General features: G+C 40.7%; 1 protein-coding gene across 4 annotated transcripts in view; it reads right to left on the bottom strand.

Moving 5' to 3' along the window:
- NCKAP1 (NCK associated protein 1) overlaps window positions 1-27,103 on the bottom strand; it is a 113,366-nt gene that overhangs the window by 12,378 nt on the left and 73,885 nt on the right. For all 4 annotated transcript variants that reach the window (XM_039494900.1, XM_039494901.1, XM_039494902.1 and 1 more), the window contains 10 exons: window positions 25,544-25,676; window positions 21,831-21,950; window positions 19,149-19,288; window positions 17,651-17,782; window positions 13,673-13,891; window positions 13,143-13,273; window positions 12,640-12,737; window positions 8,305-8,398; window positions 6,933-7,015; window positions 6,353-6,433 (listed from right to left, as the gene is read on the bottom strand). In XM_039494900.1, the coding sequence (XP_039350834.1) occupies window positions 6,353-6,433; window positions 6,933-7,015; window positions 8,305-8,398; window positions 12,640-12,737; window positions 13,143-13,273; window positions 13,673-13,891; window positions 17,651-17,782; window positions 19,149-19,288; window positions 21,831-21,950; window positions 25,544-25,676 (1,231 nt within the window). The remainder of the gene's footprint in view (window positions 1-6,352; window positions 6,434-6,932; window positions 7,016-8,304; window positions 8,399-12,639; window positions 12,738-13,142; window positions 13,274-13,672; window positions 13,892-17,650; window positions 17,783-19,148; window positions 19,289-21,830; window positions 21,951-25,543; window positions 25,677-27,103) is intronic.

The following is a 27,103-nucleotide window of genomic DNA, read 5'->3' as shown; positions in this document are numbered from 1 at the left end:
CATCTACTCTGGTAGTTGAGTAGGCCAACCATTTTTCTCAGGAGCTTCCTGCTTTTAATATCTGTTTAATGCATTTCATATTGTTTTTATGTCATTCAATATTTGCTCTTCTAATTCCCTTCTAGCCTTCCTAATTTTTAACCTTACATATTACATGCCATAGTAGTTTATGTTCCTTTTATTGGCTTCATGAGGAGGACTGCATCTCCACTTTCTGATAGATACCTCTGGTTTGAATAACCTCTATAACCTTGACATAAAGCCATGTTATTTTTTCCTTGCCTTCCTTTTTGTTGTTGTTTATTGGTATATATATCTTTTGACATTTCTGTTGTAAGCCTTTTTTAAAAAAAAAAAACATCTGGTGCTGTAAGGCTTGACATCACAGGATTTACTTATGGTTTACTAGACTTGTACAGTTTGAAGGAAGGCGATAAAGTGGCACAAATACCTTTCGTTACAAGCTGGTATATTAATAAAGTACACGTGTTTGGCAAAGTTACCCTATAAAGTGGCCACTTTTTATAGTGCTCCTTAAATCTTAAACACACTTAAGCTCTAAAGCTTAGTGTTTATCTTTACCCTCAATTGATCCTAGTTTGGTTAGATAAACAATACTTGGTGCTTCTTCAGCCAACAGACACAGGGTTCTGCATGAAGTTTCCTACTACAGGGAACTCCTATAAATCATATTTTCCTTACACATCTTATTCCTATATGAATAAGAGAGAAAACCACACCCAGTTTATTCTTCTGATGCTGAAATGTCTATGGCTGAAGATACAATTAATGGAGTACATCATTTATAAGCACCTAGAGGATAATACGGTTAATAAGGAATAGCCAACTTTGATTTCTCAAAAACAAATCATGCCAAACCAATCTAATTTTCTTCTTTGACAGGGTTACTGGCCTACTGGATTGGACAGGGGGTGGGGAAAGATAAAATTTGATTTTTAGTGAGGCTTTTGATACAATCCCATGACACTCCCTAAGTAAACTAGCAAAATGCAGTCTAGATGAAATCGCTATAAGGTGGGTGTACAACTGGTTGAAAGACCAAACTCAGAGTAGTTATCAATGGTCTGCTGTCAAACTGGGATGGCACATCTAGTGGAGTTCCACAGGTGTTGGTCCTGGGTCCAGCATTATTCAATATTTTCATTAATGACTTGGATAATGGTGTGGAAAGTATGCTTATAAAATGGGCAGATGACCCCAAGCTGGGAGGAGTCGCAAGCTCTTGGAGGGCAGAATTAGAATTTGAAACAACTTTGACAAACTGGATAAGTGGTCTTAAATTAGCAAGATGAAATTCAATAAAAATAAGTGCAAAATACTTCACGTAAGGAAAAATCAAATGCACAACTACACAATGTGAAGTAACTGGTTAGTGGTAACTGCTGAAAAGGATCTGGGGGTTATTACAAATTGAATGAGTCAACAATAGGATACAGTTACAAAGAAGACTAATATTCTAGGGCATATGTAAGACGCAGGAGACAACTGTCCTGCTGTACTTGGCATCGGTGAGGCCTCAGCTGAAGTACTGTGTCCAATTCTGGGTGCTCCGCTTTAGGAAAGATGTGGACAAACTTGACAGAGCCCAGAAGAGAGCAGGTTTAGAAAAACTGACCTCTGAGGAAATGTTACAACTGGACATGTTCGGTATTGAGAAAAGAAGACTGACGGAAAACCTGATAAGTGTCTTCAAATATGTTAAGGGCTGTTATAAAGAGAATGATTATCAATTGCTCTCCATGTCCACTGAAGGTAGGACGAGAAGAAATGGGCTTAATCTGCAGCAAGGGAGATTTAGGTTAGATAGTAGGAAAAACTTGCTAACTATAAAGGATAGTTAAGCTCTGGAATAGGCTTCCAAGGGAGACTATGGAATCCCCGTAATTCAGTGGTCCTCAATTTTTTCAGGGTTGCCCCCCACCCAATACCTCTGTCCACACTCCCACCTAGCCAGGGTGGGAGCAGGGACAGTCCCGGAGTTGAGAGGGGGACATGGACAGGGGTAAGGCAGCCAAGGCTGGGGCCACAACTGGGGATGGGGTTGGCATCCAGGGGCAGGGCCAGAAGCGGAGCAGGGTGGTGCTTCCTTCCCTGCCCCCCCACCCCCAATAGGGGCTGGCCTGGGCCCAAGCTGTGCCCCCCTGCAAACAGTCTTCTGCACCCCCCTTTGGGGGGCACACCTCACACCCCTTGCTATATTCAAGAAAGGCATATATTGTACATACCCTTTTTTGAAGGGTCAAATGGAAGAAACAGTTACTAATCTTTCTGCAACTGTTGTTCTTCAGGATGTGTTGCAAAGGTGTATGTGAGTTCCAGTGTGCAGTTTCCGAGTTTTATCTTTAGCAGTATTTGTCGGGGCTGTAGGAGTGCCCTCTGCTGCCTTACATACTGTGTGCAGGCATATAGCAGAGCTTCCCCTGATCCTCCTCAGTTCCTTCCTACTGGAAAGGCTGATAGAGAGGACATGCAACACATCTCTAAGAACAACAGTAATGGAAAGGTTAGTAAGCGTTTCTTATTCTTCGAGTGATTGCACGTTCATGCCACTGAAGGTGATTCACAAGCAATCCAAACTGGAGATGGGCTTGGAGTCTATTTGAATAGGGATCGAAGGATCATTCGTCCAAAGCTGGCATCATCTTTAGACTGGTGGGAGACTGAGTAGTGAGAGGCAAACATATGACATGACGACCAGGTTGCCACTTTGCAAATGTCTAATAGAGCGTGTGAGCTAAAAAGGCCAGCAAAGCTGCTTTGGAACTAGTTGAATGACCCAACAGTATCCGGAGGCATCACGTTAGTCAATTGGTAACTTAACCAAATTCAACTGGATATCCAAGATGAGCTCCTTTGACTCAGGATACTTAGCAGCCTTTCATGCTATCCACAAACATGATGAACAGCTGTGTCGAAGACCTAAAAGGTTTAGTCCGGTTCAGATAAAAAGATGAAGTTCTTCTAACGTCTCTAGAGCATGAAGCCTCTCCTCACCTTTATGACCAAGTTTTGGAGAAAAAGGCTAGTAAGAAGATCACTTGGTTAATATGAAGACTGGAAACCACCTTAGTAGGAAACCTTGGGTGCGGACGAAGGTAAACTTTGTGTAGAAAACTGTAAATGGAGGATCTGATATTAATGCCCTCAATTCCCCCAATCTCCTGGCTAATGTAACAGCCATAAAAAATGCCACTTTCCTAGAGCAATAGGGAGCAGGTCGCTAGAGGCTCAAAGGAGGGAGTCATCAACTTTGCTAAGACTAGATTCAAGCTCCACGGGGGAACAGGATCCTGCACATGTGGAAACAGTCTGGGGAGAGACCAGAGGATTGCAAACATGAAGACTGTTGCATAGTGATGGTCAGGCTATGTAGTGAGCCTGCATAGCTGTTCTAGAAACAACTTACACTCTTCCACTATAGCCTGAAAAATATTGTTTAATATCATCTGGGAGCTTTCCCTTAAACATCAAAATTGTATCCCACAGGGTAAAACTGTAGCGCCTTAACAGAGCTTGCTGGTTCACAGTACAAAGCCATAACCTCCTGTGGAACAAAGTTTCCTTCTGAACAAGTCAAGTTTCTTAGCCTCCTGGGTTTTTTTTTTTGGTTTGCTTTTTGGGGGGAGGTTTGAAGGGGGAACAGTGCCTGGTGACCCTGCCCCCCCCACTTTCATTTGCTGCAGATACTACCATGAAGCCAGGACGGGGGATGACTGTAAAAATGTTCGAACCCCTGAGAGGGTACACAGTACATTCTCTCCACTCTTTTTGCAATAGGTGGCAGGGACAATGGGGTCTGCCAAAGAACCGTAGTAGGATCTACAATAGCCTTGTTAATAGGCAGACCTATCCTTAATGGAACCACTGATGTTAAAATGTCCACAAGCCCGAGGGACTTTTACTGGACCTCCTCTGGATGGATGTCCAAAGCCAAAGCCATCATTCTCAACAACTCCTGCTGGACTTTGTAGTCATCCAGCGGTGGGAAAACTGGTTCCACCACAACAGCTTCATCAGGGGATAAGGAAGAGGATACCAACGGCTCTTGGGGTTGATTCTTTTCCAACTCTTCTTGGGGTAGCTCTTGAGAAGGGTCCTGTCCCTGCCTGATGCCGGGGCCAGTACATAGGGTGGGCTGCTTATAACATCAATGTTCTTGTCAACCAGCCGAGGAAGCAGGTTGGGAAGGAGATGGGGATGCTCCTGATTGAGGGGGAACCCCCACAAGTTTCATAAAGGCTGCTGATATGGCCTTGGCCCCCAACCGTGCACAGACCAAGGGTCCTTGCAGTATGCACCCTGCTGGAATTGAAGCTGAAAGCAGGGTGAGTAGGCATTGCACACAGGTTACTGGATATATCCAGGCTGAGACACATATGAACGCACTTCAGAATCTGAAGAAGAATCTGATTCTTCAGACCATGGAGGAGCTGCCCCAATCAGTACCGGTGAGGTAGAATCAGATTCTGGAGAAGAGGATACCTGTGAGATCATCTGCAGCTTTCCCTCGACAGTACCATTTTAATCTGTATGCTAACTGTCAAATCCGATGCTTTCACAATAGTGTAGTGCTGAAGCTGTGACTGTTAGTGCTGATGGCAAGAGAATCTTGAAGTGCCAAGGAAGATGGTACCAAGAGATTCAACAACTTTCTCACAGCCACAAACTCCTCAGGCATAGATGGTATCAGGAAAGCATTCTGATTTTGTGGCACCGGAATCTGAGGCAACAATGATGAACCTGGCACATCAGGAGTCGGTGTCACCTGGCCTGAACTAGGCTTTGGAGTCAACAAATTCCCATTTTGAGGCTTGCTCTGCAAAGTGCCTTCTTTCTGAGTGCACCTCCAAGTCCTTGGTAGAGCTCAAACCTCTTCACCTCCAATCTTGAGGTGCCCAGTACAGAGTGCTTAGATGACCCGCGGTACCTCTTCTTGGCACTGGTGAAACCATCTCTCAATTCTGCCAAAGCTGGAGGAGCACTGTTGACCGATGCAGAAGTGCTCGATACCCAGACTGAAGAGGAAGGTTCCGATGGAAGATAGAAAGTACTTAAGTTTAGCTGCCCTATCCTTTTAGGATCAGGGCTTAAACCCCTTACAGATACTGCACCCGTCACTAATGTGAGCCTTCTCCAAGCACTTAAGGCAGCCAGGGTGCAGGACACTAACTGGCATTGGTGTGCCACAAGAGTGGTAGGACCTGAAGCTCAGAGAACGAGGCATAACTGACATCGGTTCCCAGGTGAGAAGTGGTGTCAAACAATCTTTTTTTCTTCTTTTAAAAGAAACACAGTGGAATGGACATGTGCAATCACTGAAAATAAAAGCATCTCTTATACCAGAGCAGTCCATATGTACTTCAAGTCTGGTATGCGGCCTCTCACAATAGGCTTTATCAGATCCTTAAGGGGAGAATATCCCCTATAACGAGAAGTCAATTGTGCAATGCGTAAATTTGAGGGACCCTGACCCTGTTCATGCCTTGAAGTATGAGAGTTAATTGTGCCTTTTATAGAAAAACAAATACAAGTATCTTTGGTCAAGATTATCCAGCTCCTTTTTACAGCCAGCTAGAGTACCAGACTTATCCCCTTGTCCTTGTACAATAAATTAGCATAAAAAGCAGGGATTTATCAGTTTTCACTATACCCTACATGCTCTCGTACACATAATCCCATTAAGTTCAAGACATTTTTTAGCCCTTCCCGGGGGCTTTTCAATTACAGCTACATTTTTAAAGTGAGGAAACCAAGCTAAATGTAGTTCTCCAAATGATGCCATATCATTCGCAAATATCACATAGGCTTTGTACTTTTTTATCCTTTTAAATAGATCAAACATCCTACTTGCTTTGACATTCCCCCAGTTTGTGGCCGCAATCTTCAAACTGTTGACAACTTCACAGGTTCCTATCAACTCTAAATTCAGACTATTTTAATAATGTATTTAGGCATTTTCCCTTTGGCTTCAATCGCCTAATGTGTTTAAACCCAAAAGAAGTTTCCGCCTTTTACTAGGCAAAAGAACTTTGTGTCATCAACAAGTTGCATCAACAAATCATTAATAAAACAGAAATGGTCCTTTTCCTGCTGCTTAACCAATTTAAATTCTTGACGAAACTTTGCTTTTTAACCCTGTTATATATTTCCATAAAAGTCTTAGTGTTCTAAGTTTTTGATAATAAGGGTCACATATAAGAGGTTACATAAACACAATAGCCTAAATTCACAGTATATTCTTTGTTTCTGGATTTTTCACATCAAGTGTTAATGATTTTGCCCAATATTTTTAGTAAGCCATAAAAATGACTGACTCAACCAAAAACATTACCTTCATGTCAGTCTCCCTTGGAATGTGATCCTTAAAGTCTTCAATTGAACTTACAAGGAAAGGAATGTGGTAGGATAAGACCTAAGAGACAAACAAATATGCAACTAGAAAATTCTTTCAATAAAAATAATCTTAGACACTAACTTATTACTGGATTTACTCTACTTTGTCATGAGTTATTATTTTATGCGTATCAGATAGTTTAATCTATGAGAGACTTGGAAGCATAATACATTCAAAATTGAGCATAGCATTGACCAAGTGGACAAGCACTTTTAGACATTATTAAAGTTGAAAAATACATGCTGACACACTGTCAAAACTATATAACAGATTCTAACATTGTGAGCAAAATGGTTTTGAACAGTACCCAATGAATTCTCTGTAAATGCCTATTTCATCTTGCAGAACTGGGAATCTTGGGTTCAGTATGTTTCTGCGTATACCCCTTTTACCCACAAGGCAACTTATTTTAAGTTTGGTTTTATTTTTAAAACACAAGACACCTGAATGCTGAGACATTTAAATACAATGTTAATTCATCTTAACATCATGCAGAAGAAATTTAGTTATTTCTTACATCTCTAAGTGCTTCCTGTGCCAATGAGCGAAATGACAAGATTACGCCAATAATGGTCATCCTCTTCAGAACACTGTCAACAGCTGAATTAGAAGAAAAATAGTGAACTAGAACAGCATTTCTTAAACTTGAAGTCCTGACCCAAAATGGAGGTCACAAGGCTATTGTAAGGGGATCACGAAATCACCTTTTTCCTTGCTTTCAGAGCTGGGCAGCGGTGGCTGCTGGCCGGGTACTCAGCTCTGCAGGCAGCAACACAGAAGTAAGGGTGGCAATACCATACCATGCCACCCTTGCTTCTGCACTGCTGCTAGTGGTGGCACTGCCTTCAGAGCTGGGTGGCTGGAGAGTCGAGGCTGCTGGCTGGGCACCCAGCTCTGAAGGCAAAGCTACCGCCAGCAGCAGCACAGAAGTAAAGGTGGCATGGTATAGTTACTTAGCTCTGTAGGAATCCGGACTGATGTCATGAAAGCTATGTCCAGTACCAAAATGGAAAGGGGATCATCACACTGTGAAATATTTTCAAAGGGCGGCCCAGCAAAAAAAATGTAAGAACCTCTGAACTAGAATATATCCCAAGATTTACAAAACAAGCCTTTTCAAACATTCTACCCCAAATTAATATCAGCAGGAAAATATAGAAACAACTTTAAAGTATGTGACATTCTGACAAAGGCAAAAAAAATCACAAGAACTAAAATATTCCTGACAATTGTTTTTTGTATGTAGCTGATATTTGTATTTGGCAATAAATGTATAAATGCCTGTAGACTACTTCAAAAGAATGAGCTTGTTTACACACAGATGTCAATGTCTGGATGTAAAACACTCCTCTCTGCATAGTTCACAATGTCTCAGTTTAATACTTACTTTTAAATGCCCCTATTTTTTTAAAGAATGCAGCAATATACCATGATGGAATCATATTTGAAACAGGTGCATCCACAAAACACTTTTCAATTTCTGCTCTGCATGCATGTACTTCTACATGCCTGTACTCTGAAGAATTATATTTATGGCTATTAGAAGTGGATGACAAGATCTGTTTCATCCCAATGCATGACAGCCCCTATCCTTGGTAGAAAGGCATCATATTTTTGCACACACCCCCACCCCAGCTTTTCATTGTTATATCCAAGTGTTTATGCACTAATTTACACTGAAATCTCATTTTGTTTATATATGTACAGGCTGGATACGTTTTAAAATTTAATCAGTTCACATACATTATGAGTAAACTCTAGTGAATGAAATGTACATTTCAACGTTCATGTATATTAAATTCAGAGAGGATAGTTTTCACAATGTTTTATTTATGCAGACAACTGCAGGAACAAAAAGAAAAAGAAAAACAATATAGCTAGTTACCCACATGATAATCTTTTGAAGAGTGCTGCCATCTGGTCTGGTTTGTCAAAGCTGGTCCTCATTTGTGTTAGCACTTCAACATTCTCCACCACAAGTTTCTAAAGAGAAGCAAGACCTCAGGTCAGCCGTAGATCTCAGTGTGTTAAAAAGATAGGTGCATGCTTTAGGACATTTCAATCTGGCAAGCAGGAAATCAAGCTCATGAAATCCAGATGTCCCCGCTATCTTTCTTCTGAAGGAACTACAGGATTATTCTGGTAAATCCTGATTGTACACCAAAGAGAGGTCTGAATGACCAAGAGAGGAAGAAAAACTGCTGATGGGAATGCAGTTTATATTTTCAGAAGTATGTGCAATTTCATAAAATGAATTTAATGATCTTAGACTAAAACTTAACAAAATAAACCTTGTACAAATCTAATTAGTATAAAGCATCTTTAACTCCAATAATATTCTTATTCGCATCTCAATAGCTTTTTTCATACAGCAGCCCTTCCCTTGCTCTTTTCACTAGATGTATGCTTGGGTGATGGTTGGATTGCAGTGAATTTAGGAAGCCTCCTTAACCGGAAAGCAGTGCTTCTCACAAATTTTGATTGCTTCACATTTTAGTGTAAAACAAGAGAGGTTTTATTTTTTTAATTAATCTGGTCCTCATAAATTATTCAAACATTAAATATCAGTGCAGCTTTCCTAAGATTATTTTTTTTGACTCCAATCACAAAAACAGAGCATTAAAGAAAAAGGAATATGAAATTGTTTATTTAAATCCATGCAACTTAGTCTCAAGCAGTAAGTCAACTTTAAAAGAAAGCCAGAATTCTTCTGCATGTCAAACAGAGTTTGGCTGAAACAATATGTAAAGGAAGTGTTTTTCTTTGATCCTTAAATAAACACACATGAGCTAGAGATCTCCGTAGCAAGTACGTAAGTGTAATAATTATTCTCCAAATATATAAATTATAAGGGATTTGAAGGACTGTGAAGCTGCATAACCATAGCTATAAAGTTGAACCTGTTGGATCCAACAAGGAATGTTTTGTAACACCTGGTAAGGCACCTATGCTACCTCAAGTCCTCCAACCACAAGCAAGAAGTGGTTATTTTACTCTTATAAAAAGGGAAGCTACAGTACATGAATGATAATCCATTCAAATGTTTATCTTTAGAGATAGAACTATTGTCTCGCATGTTAATTGAGCTTCTTACGGAGAGGCCAACCTCCATGTAGCTCTGCATACTACTAAGTGGAGGAAAGATTATGCCTACTTCTCCCTAGACATCACACACTAACTCTTTAAGAGTTCGTTTGGTGCTTTATGCCCCTGAAAATATGGCCAATGCTGGAACATACATAAGGATGATGGAAGAAGAAAACAGGACACAGAGGAAGGGACACTTTGGATTGGAAGATAATAAGCAGTCTCAGAATAGCCAACATGGAATACAAGTGTCCTATTGGAGCAGACTTCTGCCAATACAGATCAGCTACTAAGTAGCAGTAAGCCACAGCCTAAAACATGAAGGAAAAAATGATACCTCATTAACAGGAGTACATATAACTATAAAAACTTTGACTTTTCATCTGTACTCTAAAGAGAAGAGATGGACTCCATGATCCTACAACCAAAGCAGGCTCATGAAGAGACTACAAGTTGTATCCAAGCACATTTGGGGAAGGGGGATGTAAGGCTCAAGTAGTGACTTTTGCAAACATCTTTACAAGAGGCCTTATAAGTCTTCAACAGATGTAGTAGACAGGGTGAAACATTAATTTGTAAGCATGGAAATTCAACAACAGATTAAAACAATAATGTGAACACAATGAGACACAAATACCATAGTATTACTCTATGTAACTTGACAAAATTGTTACCCACCCGCAAACTACCTGGCAATGTTGTTCCACTGCGGACTTCAACTAGCACCAACGACTGGGTACTACAAACCTGAAGGTGTTTGTGAAGGTCATGCCCCCTATGCCCTCAGGCCTGCCTACAGACTCTGGGCTCCCCTCCTCCACACTGAAGGCAGTAGAAACAACAGAAAGGAACCTACAAGCTGTGAGAGACTGAGGCATACTCCTTAACCATGCAATGCTGTGCCCAGGACCAATATTCAAATAGCTGACGGGTTAGGGACCTCAAATGAACATCTTATAATCTACCAACTGCATTGTAACCGCCGAAGTTGCGACAATTGGAATGTAAATCCCCTAAACCACCCTGGAGGTCTTCCAGATGGAAGGTGAAAACCCATACAGGTAGTTTTCCACTTCTGCCATCTGGGTAAAATTCCATAATTGGCAATCAGTCTACCCCTAGGCATCACAAGAGATTTAGTATCCCAATTCAAGGATGGGAAGGTTAAGTCTGAAACCGAGCCCAAAATGGCTACTCAGCTAGGCAACAAGCAGTAGCCACTTCAGTTCCTCAGATAGGAACTAATATGTTGCCAACTTCACTGCCTATTGTAACAGCAATGGCTCCAATGCCCTGAGCCAGCATGAAATAACCTACCCTCCTCCCCAAGCCATGCATCATGAAGAAGGGAAAAGAAAAGAAGTATCCCCCACACATGCTGAAGTATAGTTTGAATCAGTGGCATCCCAGCACACCAGGGGGCTCAACCAGTCACACACACTGTTTAGGGAAATGGGAAAGCTTGCAATATCTCTGCTTAACTTCATATTTTCAAGGGTATCATAAACCCTGGCAATTCAATGTCACTGAAATTCACTTAAATGAAGGAAAATGCATATGGGTGGAGGTGGGGGTGGAGAGACTGAATGTATATAGATGTGCACACACTTTAAAAGGGTTATGGTATTCTAAAAGGATTTTTTCAAGAACAAATGTAACTGGAAAACAAAAATTCTCAAAGAATTTAAGCTGTTTGTTTTTAAAAACAGTAAGTCAGCATCCATCATCAGGCGGTATGTTCCAAAGAAATGCAAACCCATCACTAACTGCAATGGGAAAAAAAATTGAGTGGGACTCAATATGGCTACTAACTTGCTACTAAGTCCATAAATTACAATATTAGAGGGGTTAATAACAAGAATAGCACAGATTTTACAGCCCACAGTCTATTTGCATAAACAGGCTACTGTCTGGCAAAAATACCGGAATAATCTTATTAGATATTTTAAAATGTTCACCTAACAATAGTTAGTATAAATATGTATTAAATGTACTTTTCCACTATTAGTGTTAATGTATGTAATTTGGTTTCATATGTAGGAAACTCCTTGAATACCCACTTTTAGTGTTAATTTCCATTCAACTTTTGCAGAGCACCACACTAGATTTATTGCCTTTGTATCAGTAGCAGATGCACCCTCCCTTTTTAATAGGTGCACTCCTCTTTGCCTTGCTGGGGGGTGGAAGCACCAACCACCCGCAGCAGCACATCTGCACTGGCACTGCAATCCTAACACTAGTTTTGGAAATGAGCGCCGGAGGAAGGAGAGTGTGCTGGAGAACAAAGCCCACCATACATTCACTCCTGCAGCACTGGGTCCTGTCCCAAAGGGTTGGACCTGGCTCCCTGCTCTAGGCATAATGACAAGGTGCACAGGGTTGCAGTGCTGCTCAGGTTTGGCCTGGCAGCCTGCATGCCAGGTCACAACGCCAGGAGCGGGGAGCCAGGCCCAGACCCTTGGGACAGGTGCTACCACTGCAAGGGTTTCTGTGGATGCAATTACTCCCATGAATCCTGACTAAAGCTGCCCCAGCTTTGTAAAGTAAAATGGTAATAGTAGGTCTATTTTTTTAGAACAGAATCTTTCAAGTTGTACTTGAGTACACTGTACTACTGGGTCTTAACATTCAGTTGGAAAACACTGTAATAATGCAGTCCCAAAGCACTCAAACTATTCAAATCCCTGAGGACAACTTGCATTTGAACAGCTATTTCATCACCTTGAACAAAGCTCAGAATCTATTTTAAAGGAAAACCATTCAAACTGGAAAGGATAATTTTGTCAAAAAATTAAAGAGAGCTAAAAATAGCAAAACAGAAAATAAAGCCTACTTGAAATTAAGTGCAATCAAAGTGAGCAAAATATGCTAATATAGTAGCAGATTCTTAATGTTAAAGGAAAGGGCTCTTAGAAATGAGGTGTTTTGGACGCAGTCCAACCATTGAGAGAATATGATACAGAGATATGCTCAAGTGTACTATGTGTTCACAGATGACAGATACGAATGCTAAAAAAATACCCATATGTTTTCAGTTTTAGTGTGGTATGGTAATACTCAGTGAATAACATGCAAAGCATAGCTCTTGGGCACTATAAATAAAATGTGCCTAGGGAAAAAAATCAAAATATAATTACCTTAAGTTCAGCAACCTGTGAGGAAATGTGCCACATAAGACTTTCACTTAAGAACTTCATGCCATATGGTCCTAGTAGTTCTGAGAGGGCCCTCATTTCTAAGGAAGAAAAAACAATTGTCTTTATGTTGACATTTATTTTGCAGTGATTTAACAACCATAACACATGTAGCAATACCATTCTATCAAAGCAATCTCAAAACTGGATACAGAGTAAAGCTTAAGTTATCACAACAGTGGGGTAGTAAGTTCACCTACTGCATTTACTTACAACAAGTCACATGTACATAGCCAGTAATTGTTTCAGCAAGGAGAGAACACGAGAAAGGCATAACACAAAAACAGCAAGGAGAGAACACGAGAAAGGCAAAATTCTTCTGTATAATAGAATACTTCCCTAAAAACAGTTCTGGTATTCTACAATCTCTCTAAAAGTCTTAGTCTCAAGCACATGAAAAACAGCCCTCACAAGGAATATCTAGAATCATGTCATAAAAAGTTTACCTGATATGTCAGAGTATTCTTCAGCATTAAACGTCAACTCATTTTCTGTGGGCAAGTTCACAAATGCCTTCATTGCTGGGAAATATGCTATATGCCCATTGCTGACTTGCCTTAGCAAGGTTTCCAAATACCTTAGCAGGAAAAAAAATTAATATAAAAATATTAGTTCAATGAGAATTATACCATGCTACTCTTAACATTAAAAAAGTTTCATTGTTCTGCAAGGGTGAAATTCATCCTTGTGCAGAAGGACAGCATAAGGCCTACACACCACTTAAGTTCCATTTCAACTTTGTCTTGCCCTCTGCAACAAAAAGAATTTCACCTTCAGTGAGTTTTTGGACTCTTTTTTAAACAGCTATTGGTAGAAACAGTAAATCTGTCTTGTTTGAAACTTGCAAATTTGCAAGTGTTCATGCCATATACAATTCCAATTTCTTGATGCAGGCTATTCAGTTTAATTAGATTTTAAGTGTATTTAAACGTAAAACAAAGAGCTCACAATAGATGTTAATACGTTAAGTTCTTACCAATTTGTGTACAGACTGGTAATAGTTGGCTCCCCGTGACTATCCAAATGCTGGGTTTGCTGAAGAAGAACATTGTTAAATACTCTCGTTATGTCAATCTGCACATAATTTTCTATTGACTGGAGTACTGTCATGTAGGCTCTTACGCTCGTTAACAGCTCTGAAGGTTTTGCAATCTCTTGTGTTGCTTGATTATACATAGTCATTCCAACAATTGACCTTTTAAAGAGAAAAGAGAGTTACCTTTGTACATTAATGAAGTTAAGCAGTAGTTAATTCTTCCTGGTTGTATAAAGGATTGGGTAATTCAAACTTTTAGATGAATATCTCAATGAGATTTAAAACATGATAGCAGCACTTTTCAAAAAGAGAATTCAGCAGGAATACTGACTCATAATCTATGTTCTCAGATAAAATTGCATGGGAATTCTTAACACAAACACTTAGTGAACCCTATGAAGACACCCAGGGAAGTATGGTCTACCATCAAGTGAATGACCCATGAACTAGAAGATTTAAACCACAAACAATTTGGTCAAGAAAAAACACTCCCAAAATACATTTGCATGAGAGAAACTAACTGTAATTATCTACCACAAACACATACTTGGGCTTAAAAGGAAGCACCAGCCAGTTAATCTATAATCATTCTCAGGAGCACCATTTAGGACAAATTCTTTGTACAAAGGTATTGTTATAGTTTATGTCCATTTCTATATATTTGTAAAGGGTTTAAACTAAAATTGATCATTAAAATAAGCACAAAAGGAAATTTAATTAACAATAAAATCGAAAGTAAAAGAATTAACTCATGCTGGGGCCTCAGATCAGCTTGTGATCTAATTTACATGCACTGCAAAACAAAGACAACCAAGCATATCAAGAATGGACAATTTCCTGAATCAAAACACAATGTATTATGTTAGAAATGGAGTTCTAGTAAATAATCTAGTCCATTCTGTGCAAGTGCAGTATTGTTCTCAAGACTAGAACATATCTAGAATTAGTCTGTCAAATCTAATTTTAATTGTCTTGTTTAATGGATCTTCTACTACTTCTCTTGGAAAATTATTACCACATCTCACTGTTAGGAAGCTTTTCCTGATATTCATTTTTAAAAATGGATTAAAAGATACCACTTCTACATAAAGAAGTGTCAGCGTACTGGGCTTCCTTCAACTGGGTTAGCATTCATTACTTTAGTGCTAAGCATTTGTCAGTGGTGTCACGGAGTGTGGGGGAGTCAAGGCCCTGCACCTCTGGCTTCCTGAGATTCATCATGACTCTCAGCCAGCCAGGAAAACAGAAGGTTTATTTAGACGACAGGAACACGGTCCAGGACAGGTCTTGCAGGTACACACAACAGGACCCCCTCAGTTAGGTCCATCTCAGGGGGCAGGGAGGCCAGAGCCCCGCTGGGAAGCCAGAGCCCCATCTGGGATCCCCTCCATTTCCCCAGCCAGCTCCAAACTGAAACTCCCTCCGGCCGTCTTACTCAGCCTCCCACTGGATCCTCCCCCACCCTTTGTCCAGTTTCCCAGGCAGAGGTGTCAGCTGACCTCCAACCCCCATCCTGGTTCTCATGTTACGTGCTCAGGTATCCTCCCTCAAGGAAAGTCTCCCATCCCTAATGCAGACAGTCTCAGAAAAACTCACCTGCAACTTTCCCAGGTCAATACTCCCCACCCAGTATTCAAAGAACACATTAAGAACATTCCCAGTTCGTCACATCTGGACTCTGCATAAGCATTTCTTGGTTATACAATTTTAGCCACAAAAGTGATTTTTATTTCCTACTAAAATGTCTGAAAAACACGACACTTAAATAGTGCCTTCCATCCATAGATCTCAGAGTGCTTCATATAAGCCAAGTAATCACTACTAAGGAAACAATTCTGCCTCGGATTCTGTGAGTTCTTCTGGGGCAGGTCTGCAGAAGCTGTCATCCCAGGGCTTTCAGAAGAGCAGCCGGGTAAGGGGGGGGGGGGGGAGCACACCAGAACTCACTGTAAATTCGTGGACTTTTGTGAATTTTTGTTTATTGCCTGCAACCTGACCCTGATATTTTACTAAAAATACCCGTGACAGAAAATTAATCTTAATCATTAGCCCTAATTTACAGACAGGGAAACTGCAGTAAAACTTGATTTGCCCAAATTCACAAAATAAGTTAACAATACTAGGCATGAACCATGTATCAGACTGATTCACAGTCCCATGCTGAATCCTCTAGAGGACAACTGCCCGCTTAGACCCTGATCCTGAAAGATGCTGAGCGTTCTCCACTCCTATTGACTTTAGTGGGCATAAAATGTGCTCAGTACATCAAAGAACTAGGCTTTTATACAGTAAATAGAGTCAAAGAGCTTGAAAAGTAATTCAGTATTTTGGTAATCATTTTGGACTTAAAGATTATAATTACACACTCAAGTTTGTGCTCATAGTGATACACATTATGAAGGCAGGACAAGAAGAGCTGGACATGAAATGACTGTTTTAGCAGAATTGAAGTTTGTTTAAAGCCAAATGCAATTTTGTTTGTTTTGAAGCAAGTGACGTTTATTGTTGAAACGTTTTACTATTTATTTTTACAAGTTTGCCGCTGATGCCATCTTTCTTTTTTAAACCTATTTCAGGAAGTGCTACATTACAAAATAAAGCTGGCATAGCAATATAAGCAATAGTTCAATCACAAAAAGAAATATACAAGCTTAAAGTAGTAAAAACTAACATGTTTATATAGGATAGGAAATCAATCCTTTGAATAAAGATAAACTGCAGACCTCTGGAAGAAATACCACTTAACATCAGAAATAGAAAAAAAATTAAGACATTGCAGTCTTTGAATAGCAAATCCCATTCCTAGCTTGGGGCTGCCCTGAGTACCCCCTCAAAACCATCACTCAGCATTTTTGTGGACGTGCTACCCACCCATAAGGCAAAAAATAAAATTACAGAGCACTGTGGTTTAGGGACTTAAGCCCAGGACTTCATGAAAAGTCAACAATTTTTACCCTTTTTATGTCACCATCACGTCTCAGTGTATCAAGAGAACATTCTAGACAAAAGTCTAGATCATGTCCTGATCACTAGAGACAGGGCCGCCCAGAGGAGGGGGCAAGGGGCAATTTGCCCCGGGAGCCCTGGCCCGGCGGTCCGGGTCTTCGGCAGCATTATGGCGGCGGGGGGCCCTTCAGTGCTGCCGAAGACCCGGACCACCGCTGGGTGAGTACAAGCGCTGCGGCTCCCCCGCTTTGCCCCAGGCCCCCTGAATCCTCTGGGCGGCCCTGACTAGAGACCCCCTAAAACCTTATGTGAAATACAAAAGATAGTTCAAATCTCTACCAAAGCTGACTGTCAGCATGATCAACAGGGATGGCTTTTACAATGAGAAATTCTCACAAGAGGTTGAAATTTACCTTTTACTGCACCCACTTACTACAGGGAAAAGCCAAGCCAAGAACCCACCTAGTAGTGCATCAAGCAACCATTACACCAGCCCACAGCACTTTTTATTTTAAAGCAAATATGTTAAAAAGTTTCCTTTTAGGTTCCTTGCCAGGTCTTGAGTTCATATTTCTAAGTCCCCCCTCCAAACACTGGTAAAATCCAACACCGGAAACAAGGTTCAGCACTGCAGGGATGTGGCAGTGTGAAGAGAATCTCTGTACTATTATGATTTGTAGTCATGGACTCCTATGAAGAATCTGGAACTAGGTACTCAGAATCTGGGAGGTAAGTAGAGGAAATTTATTTTCAAATATTTTGTTTTAAATATAATTTCAAAAATGTTGTATGCCTACATATTTATTCTAACTGATCTGGAATCTTGGTTCTTAGAATTTGCTATTTTAAAGCTTTGCAGTTCATCTTTAAAAATAGTCTTGTGAAATAGATACACACTGTATTTTTAATGTTAGAACAAAAAATGATTTATTTTCCTTGGTTAAGTAAAAATTTAATTTTGCAGTCTCTTACTTGGTAAAACGGATTTCCAGGTGAGATGTTAAGTACTCCCTTGGGGTAAATGTATGTTCCCAGACAACCATGTTTGGTACGTAATTGATTGAGAAGCAGAGCTCGGAAAGTGCAGTGTGCAGTTTGTCCAGGCTTAAAAAAAATTGACACAAATTACATAAGAAATTACAAAACTCTTTCAAAGAAACACAAGCACACATTATTATTGGGGAGTGTTGCTGACAATTTTTATGTAAGTAAGATCAACTAGTTTTGTCCTTTAAAAACAAGTTAGCAGTGTGCAGTAATCATATGAGGAGGCTTTTCACACCTAGTTAATTTAAAATCAGATTTTGGGAGAAAACTGGCTAATGCAGGATGCTGCGGTTGTGTGTTGCTCTATACTGTGCAGAAGAGAAGAAAGATTGTTGCACAGTTCACCAAAATGAAAAATTTCTTTAGGGGGTTGCTTAACTTATGTTTTGTAATCCAACAATCACTTCAAGAAACTACATGTCGTAACCACTGAAAGTTATTAAAAAATTCTTAAGATTAAAACTAACTAATTTCACAAATTCTAAGTAAGCCTTCTCCCTCAACCACTCCACTCATGCTAGCTATCTGATGCCCCATTGCTGACTGTGGCAGCAAGCTTTCCTTCACAAAGTGCGCACACATACTCAGCATTTCCAACTGTAATGGTAAGCACTATTACAGTGGTTCTCAAACTTTTGTACTGGTGACCCTTCCACATAGCAAGCTTCTGAGTGCGACCCCTCTAATAAATTAAAAAAAGTATTTAACACCATTATAAATGCTGGAGGCAAAGTGGGGTTTGGGATGGAGGCTGACAGCTTGCGACTTCCCATGTAATAACCTCGCAACCCCCTGAGCGGTCCCAGTTTGAGAACCCCTGCACTACTACTTCCTTTCCATCATTTCCCCTCATCCTGGTGTTTTTGTCCCCTTTACCATATGCACTCTTCTCCTGCCGTGTTCCTATCACATTGTTTTCCTAATAGTTTTCAACCTCTTGTGGCAGCTGCTATTCAGAGAAGCTTCCCTGACAGATGGGGGTGCAAAGGATGGAAGGAGACCAACAATCTTGTAGGCGTCTCAGCTCACTTTATTTAGCGCTTCATCAAATCAGATGGTAGTTTGGTGGCAATGTGCAACGGACACTGCTCTCCTGCCCCACAGGCTAGCCAAAATTCTGAGTGGGGCAGAACCACCAGGTGGGATTGTGCTGCCCAGGAGAGAGAATGCTGAAGGGGTAGATTAAAGGATGTGTAAACCCCACCTTCTCCACACAGCCAATGGAGGAGGGAGGAGAGAGACAGACCCCCACCGCTTTATTTACATGGCTGTAAATTTACTCAAAAGATAAAGTGAAAATTCCATTATTACTGGTCCTAAAATTAACCATGTAAACCAACACAAAGAAAATATCCATGTTTAAACAAAAGGATTGGGGAGAATGTAGGAGGAGGAGGAAGAAATAGCAAGAGAACGTGCTTACTTGGTCACCACCAATCTGTTTTTCCTCATGCTTTCTACGCCGGGTTTCTCCCTCTCCGGTTCCCCTTTCTTTCCAGTCTGTTTTTTTGACTTTTTGTTCACTGCTTGACTGATTGTTTTGGCACAATGCTTTGGCAGCAGCTAAAAGAGGATGGAAAAAAATCTTAGCCACTATTAGATTAAAAATAAAGTTATGGTTCAGGTGGAGTATTCATCACAAAGAAATCCACACTTTACATGTTGTTTAGTTGAGTGTACAATTCCAGTTTAGGAAAGTTCTCCACCCCATCCTCATTCACTTTCAAGATATGCCCAAAAGGAAAACTGATTAGGAATACAGCTATGAAAATGATCTCAGAGTGTCTGAACACTTAGAGAAATAAATAGAAGAGAATAAATGCCAGGGAGTAATTTGATAATATATAAAAAAAATCTGTGTGTATTTATATAAAGAGGTGGGAAAATAACTTGTTTTGGTTCGCTAGCATTTCTGAAAAAACATTCAAGTCGGGTCAAACAAAATGAAAATTAAAAAATAATGAATCAGAAAGTCAGCAAAAAATTCATTTCTAGTGAACAAAATATTTTGTTTGGCCTGGGCTAGATTCACAAAACAGCCAAAGGAGGAAGTGGTGATGGTGGTGCCACGTCCCTTATAATGTACAGCCCGGTGCTTAGGGCACTTACCCCGGGTATGGGAGATGCCCACATTACCCCCAACCCCGTTCTGCCTAGAGAAGGGCTCTGAAGTTGGGTCTCCCACCTCCCAGGAGAGAGAGTTTAAGTCCCAGAAAAAGTACGTTTTGGCTATCAAATTCATGAATAGTTTCTGGTTGACCTAAGCTGTGCTTTTCAGTGAATAAATTATTAGTCAAAAAAATGTCACCCAGCTCTATTTGTATATAGATGTGCACACAACCACAAATTTCTTGATGGGCTCTGTAGATTTCTCAGATGTATTATGAACTATTAACCCATGTTAAATAAACAGCAGATAGTACACACACACACACACACACACACTGAAGTGAATTTTCAAAACACTTAGCACAGGACTGTGGAAAATTTTAGGTTGCAACCTGTAATATAGCATAATCTTATTCCTAGTAGATTTCAACACCAAATATCAGATATTTGCTTTTCATGTTCTCCATCACCACCAAAACCCTCTTCACCAAAGTGCCAACCTTATCTTTCCCACATAAGGCACCTCTTCCTAACCAAATCTTTGACCAAATCTCTTCTCTCTTCCTATACTTCTTAAATATAGCCCTTCAGAATTACTTGCCAAATTCTGATCCTCACAATCTTAAAGCACCTTCCTTCCCCAATCAACAAAGCAACAGTCTGACAACCCTTCCATACCTAAACCTGTCCCTGATTTTGACACCCCTAAGTCCATATTATACACAAAACCTGCAATACTGGTCTCTAGTCTGGTGAATTACTCAAAGCTTAAACTGCTATCCATTCAAAGATGTGTTGTCAGTCAAGTTTTTGGAAATAAAGGCGTGACATGGTTTTAGTGTCAATTATGCCGTTATTCCTGTTCTTAATGGTGATTTTTTAAACAAACCTTCCTTCTCATTACTCATTGCTTCCCAAACCTCCACCGTTGATCCCCATCTTTGGAAAGCTTCTCTGCAACTTTTACTATTAACGCTTTCTCTTTTTCTCCACCACCACAATGAACAAAGACCACACAACAGCCTTTTACGCAACACCAATCCTATTGTGACAGCATAAGTCCTCTTTTTGCATAAAACACAGTTTATAAACAGGGCTCTACCAAATTCACTGCCATGAAAAATGCATCACAGACCGTGAAATCTGCTCTTGTGTGTACTTTTACCCTATTCTATACAGACTTCAGGGGGGGAGACCAGCATTTCTCAAACGGGGGTCCCGACCCAAAAGGGGGTCACAAGGTTATTGTGGGGGGGTTATGATATTGCCACCCTTACTTCTGCACTGCCTTCAGAGCTGGGTGGCTGGAAAGCGGTGGCTACTGGCCAGGTGCCCAGCTCTGAAGGCAGTGCCTTGCCAGCAGCAGCACAGAAGTAAGGGTGGCAATACCCTGCCATGACACCCTTACTTCTGCGTTGCTACCTTCAGAGCTGGGCAGCCAGACATTGGCGGTTGCTGGCCAAGAGCCCAGTTCTGAAAGCAGCAGTGCAGAAGTAAGGGTAGCAATACCATACCATGCCATCCTTACTTCTGTGCCACTGCTGGTTGCAGCGCTGCCTTCAGGGCTGGGCTCCCAGCCAGCAGCTGCTGCTCTCTGGATGCCCAGCTCTGAAGGCAGCGCCACTGCCACCAGCAGTGCAGAAATAAGAATGGCAATACCGTGACACCCACCCACACACAATAACCCTGCAACACCCCCCACAACCCCCTTTTGGGGCAGGACCCCTACAGTTACAACATTGTGAAATTTCAGACTTAAATATATGAAATCATGAAATGTACAATTTTTAAAATTCTATGTGAAACTGACCAAAATGGACTGTGAATTTGGTAGGGCTTAATTCAATACTTGAGCATAAATCATAGCTTAAAAATTAATGGTGGATAATATTTATTTTAAATCCAACATTTACAGTGTACGTGGAATTGAACTACAAGCTTCTCAGAACTGTCTCAAATGAATACAACATATTTCTAACAAAAAATTAATTCTCACCTGGTCACTCAGCGTACACTGTTCTGTGCAAATATCTGTGATAAGATTTCGAGCCTGCTTAGCCATTTCATCCAAGAACATGTTACACAAGGAAAGACTGCGATCTCCAATGTGATGTCGCTATCAAAAAAGAAAATAGAAAAAAATGGTTTTCCAAATTTCTGCCAATCCTATAATATACCTGCAACAAGTCTATGTACTGCAAATAGGGGAGTTAGGACAAAATTCCTGGTCTTTTAGCTCCAAAAATAAAACTTCCATCACTTGAGCTAAGGGGAGATATTCCCTAGCTACTGCAATAGTAACACAACCCTTATCTTCTTCTCAACCAGCTAGCCGATAGAGGGCAGTGACTCCCATGTATGCACACATACCACCAGTATATTACATACGGCTGTACTACAAAACAGTTATTTTGAGTGTGGTTAATAAAGGAGACTAGTCAAAGAAAAATTCTCCATATCTTCTTTCCCTCGTCCACCACAAAAAAACAAACAAAAAAACCAGTCAAGGTAAAGAAAGTGTTTTTAAGCAGCTAATTTAAATATTAGCACCTCCTTAACCGAAAGGCTGGATATTACAAGCCAAAACACAAAAATCTCAAACATTTTCAAAGGGCATGCAAAAACATGAAAAAACTGAGTAACTTCCTGGAATTGTTCTCTTCTTTTGCATTTTGTTACTTTTCGTTCATATCCAACAGCAAAGAGTTTTTATTTTATTTTATTTTAAGCATTTTCAGTACTGTGCAAATCACTAGAATAATCACTGATTGGTGGGAAACAACCCATGTCTGGTTGTTAGAGCTGAAAAATAAACCAGGAGTAGCTGACATATAAGATATACTGGAAGAAAAAAGAATGTGACAAGCTTTACTCTGATACTTCCTGTGGTAAACAGATTATGCTCTCTGAAATATCAATGCTATTGAAGCCAGGAGAGAAGGCACCCAATTAAATACTCTGTGACTATTTATTTAAAATATAGCCATAGTTTAAAGTGGGTTAGGTCTCACATGTTTACAGACAAACATGCACAACAACATACCTCTGAAGTAGGTCAACTGTGACTAGAGAGCACTATAAAACGTATTTAAATTGTCTAATCCCCAATATTTGTTAAAAACAAATGAAAATTCCAGCATGGGCAATGATGGATCCAACACTTATCTGAGATATCACATGTTCAGAGCTTAAAGTTACTGTCAACATTCAGGCATGCAGAAACACATGTATGTATCTGGGAAGAACTATCAGTGGATTACACCATTCCTCAATAGTTGCTGAACACTGTCAAAGCCGGCGAGCCATGGGCTACCAACATTGCCAATGCCAGTGGAACTGCACTGCTAACAGTGGGTATTTTTTGTCAAAATTCCCAAAGTGCAGAGTAAACTTTAATTTAAATGCTCCTGCCCCTCCTTCATACATCAAAGCAGCACATATGCCCCCTCCTCTCATTACTTTTTGCAGATCATCTTTAAGAGATTAGCCTCAGAATCACTGCAGTGTAGTGGATTAGTCAAGGATAAGCACATCATAAATCCTTAGTCCTTATAGTTCTGGCACAGATTAGCTGGGTATGCTTGAGAAAGTCACTCGGTTTCCCTCATCTGTAATATGTGGATAATGATATTAATCTACTTTACAAATATTTAGTTAGGCCTCTGAACACCACTGTAAAGTTAACAATGCCAGCCACAAGAGAGATGAGAAGAACTCAGGTGTTCTGGGTTCCCAGACCTGTGCTTGTTATGTTAGATCATGTGACCTGTTGGGATGCTGGGGAAGTAGGGAGTGAACAACCACCACCACAGCACTTGGTGGGCCTGGTGAACTTCTACAGCCTGTACAAGTTTGGAGTGCACTAAAGTACTGCATAGTGGCTTCAACATTTGAAACAGTTGTATATTAAAACAGAAAGATAAACCTACTGTGCTTGTACATCCCAAACATATTTTAAACCACAGATCAAACAAAATCTTACTGCACATCTAAAGAAACTTACAATATTCACAACTTTAAAACTAGTAAACCAATTCACACCTCTCCCTAGGCTTCAGAGCCCAAGCCACAACAGTTACACAGCTATTTTTAGCACTGTAGCAATACTCCAAGTCTGTAGACCCCCAGCTCTCAGCCTCACTGCCATGGGATCCTGCTTGCTGTGTAGATGTACGCTTAATTTCACTCAAGCCACTGAACAGATCCCACCATGCAGCTCTGCTGTATGCAGCTTGCAGGATTTAGCATATTTGGTTTTTGCTCAGCACAGCTCTAGCATTATGCCTCAATGAAAACCCTTCTTTCACTAGTCATGTTTACTTTTTAACACTTACACTACCATTCATTATACAGTATAATAAAAGATTAATTTTACAAATTGGTAATTGTGACCAAAATACACAATTAATGCACTAAATTCAAGCTGTGTGTTAGCTGTAGCAACATTTTCTCATTATAGCTAAATTTACAATAACTACTGTAGAGTAGACAGCAACTGAATCTCTTTACTGTTCCTATAAATTGTTCTGAAAGACACGTCTTGTCTTGAATGGAAATTTTCCTGGAAACTTTTTTGTGGTTCTCCAATGTAAATAAAGTTTGCAGCTGTTTAAAGCTGAGTGAAAAGAGGAAAGACTGGTATAGATATACTGGGAGAAGGAGTTTAATGTTTAAATAAGGGAAATCCAAACCATGCATATTTCAAGAAATCTCTTTTATGCATTTAAGTGTTTTCATATTAGTTCTGAGCAGTACTAAGGAATACTTCTACTGGCCGCAAACAAAGAGGGACAGATTCATCCCTGGTGTAATTCCAAAGTCCATGAAATTATACCAAGTGTATTGAAGGATATATTTCATTATAGCATGAAAATGTAAACAATTCTGTGAGAATAATCCTTGCTTTGCTTTATCATTCTATCCAAAGGTAGGTCACAGTGTAATGAATACTTGCAAAACACTATAGTTCAGAGTCAGTACCTTACAAATATTGTTCAGATAAACTGTTATAATTTATAACATAGGCACCGATATCAGCTTGTTGTTTCCTTTTTCATTATATGGATACAAGTTTTTAAATGTTTACAAACCATTTATAAGAACAGTCTTTACATTTTAAATCGACATATGGCACCAATTAGCATCCATAACCAGATACAACTGATATATAATGCAGGAACCAAACCGATTAACCTATTCACTTCAGTCCATTCCCCTCACCACAAACCAAAACAAAATATTTTTAGATGAGTACTTAACTTTAAATGTTTTATTTTACCAAAACTTAAGTTATTTAAGAGAACTTTACAGAAGCTGATAGGACAATGGACTAGTAGTGAAGAGATCTCAGTATTACTCAAAACTCCACCATTAACCCACTGAATAACCCAAGGAACATTTAACCCCTGCGACTTAGTTTCCTTTTCGTTGAAATGGTAATAATAATGCTTATATATCTTGGTAAAGGAGGGCTAACATAACTGCTAATTATTAATAAACCAACATGTGATCAACATCAGTAATATTCTGCTTTATTCCCATTCAGTCTGAATTTCTGTAAACTAACAATGGTATTCCAGATGCATCATTTCGGTGATGCATCAGTGCGGTGTACTTTTTAAGCGTTAATTAGCTGCAAATATTTTAAACAAGGCAGTATAGATAATTAAAAACCCACAAGAACATTCTCATGAAGTATTTTGAAATTACCTCTTCTGGACACAGCTCATGGGTGCAACTCATAAAGTGGGTGCAAAGCAGCGGGAATGCAATTGAATACCTCGACTGAGAAGGTAGCTCCAAACACTGCTGAAACATCTTCTCAAAAGCACGACTATAAAAACTGTTTAGAAATGGAAGTTAAAATTTAGTATTAATGTAATCTGATGGTTACCTTTCAGCAAACAAATATTGTAAACACTGCTAGAGGCTGTAATGCGGCCTTCATTTACTCAGACTAACTCTAATGATTAGACTTCTCACAAAACATAGTTCATCTGCCAGGTAAGAGTGTGCGTGCGCACGCACACACAGACACCAGAAATGTCACTGCATGGCTTTACAGCTACGTACACCTCTACCCCGATAAAACGCAGTCCTCGGGAGACTAAAAAAATCTCACCACATTATAGGTGAGACCAGGTTATATCAAACTTGCTTTGGCCCCCCTGTTCCATGACCCCACTCCCTAATCACCCCTAGGGCTGGGAGGTGGCAGAGTGGAGCGGGCTGGGGCCGCGTCGCTCCACTTCCCGCCGCCGGTGAGTGCAGGGGGCATCCTGGCCCCAACCTCCCCACACTCATCAGCGGTAGGAAGCGGAGCAGCCCAGCCTCAGCCAGCTCCACTCCGCCAGCTCCCAGCCATGGCGCTCTACTTCCCGCAGGGCAGGTGAGTGCAGGACCTTTCCCTAGCCACCCCCCAGTGACACGGCTAGGGCCCGGGGCCACATTGCTCCGCTTCCCGCCGCAGGTGAGTGCGGAGAGGTTGGGGAAAGGTGCCCCTGTACTCACCTGCGGCAGGAAGCGAAGCGCTGCAGCTGGGAGCTGGCAGAGTGGAGTGGGCTGGCGCCGGCCTGCTCCGCTTCCACCTCCGCAGGTGAGTGCGGGGGGATCCCTTTGCCCAAGCGACACGGCTGGGGCCGGGGCGAGGGAAGCGGAGCAGGCTGCTCCCGGCCCCCAGCTAATCCCCCGAGCCACTCTGGGACTGTGAGGCCCCCAAAAGTGCCCTCCCACAGCTCCTGCCCCCCAGACGGGGGGAGGCCCTGACAGCCCCTGAGACCCTCTGCCCCTTATCGAACCCCTCGGCCCGGCACCCTTAACATGCTCCTCAGAGCAGTGTGTCAGAGCTTTACCGCCTTGTATGCGAACTCACCTTATATATCAAGTCGCGTTATATTGGGGTAGAGGTGTATTCACTCTGTACTTCTCAGCTATGAAATACTGTATGATTTTTAATGCACTGAACAGCTTTTTGTTGTTGTTCTGAGATGTACAACCCTACATTTGGCCATACTGAAACACATATTACTTGCTTATGCCCAGTTTACCAAGCATTCTAGATCATTCTGTATCAGTGACCTCTTCTCTTCATTTACCATTCCCCAACATGTCATCTGAAAAATATGTCTTCTCCCAGGTCATAGATAAAAATATGAAATAGTGCCGGGGCCAGGAAGCGATTCCTGAGACACCCCATTAGGATACACCCTGTTCAATGAGTCCCTGTTTTAATTACATTTTGAGACCTATCAGGCTAGCCATTTTTTAATC

Source organism: Mauremys reevesii, linkage group 11 (genome assembly GCF_016161935.1).
Source record: "Mauremys reevesii isolate NIE-2019 linkage group 11, ASM1616193v1, whole genome shotgun sequence".
Taxonomy (NCBI): Eukaryota; Metazoa; Chordata; order Testudines; family Geoemydidae; genus Mauremys; species Mauremys reevesii.
This window is presented reverse-complemented; position numbering and strand designations above follow the sequence as displayed.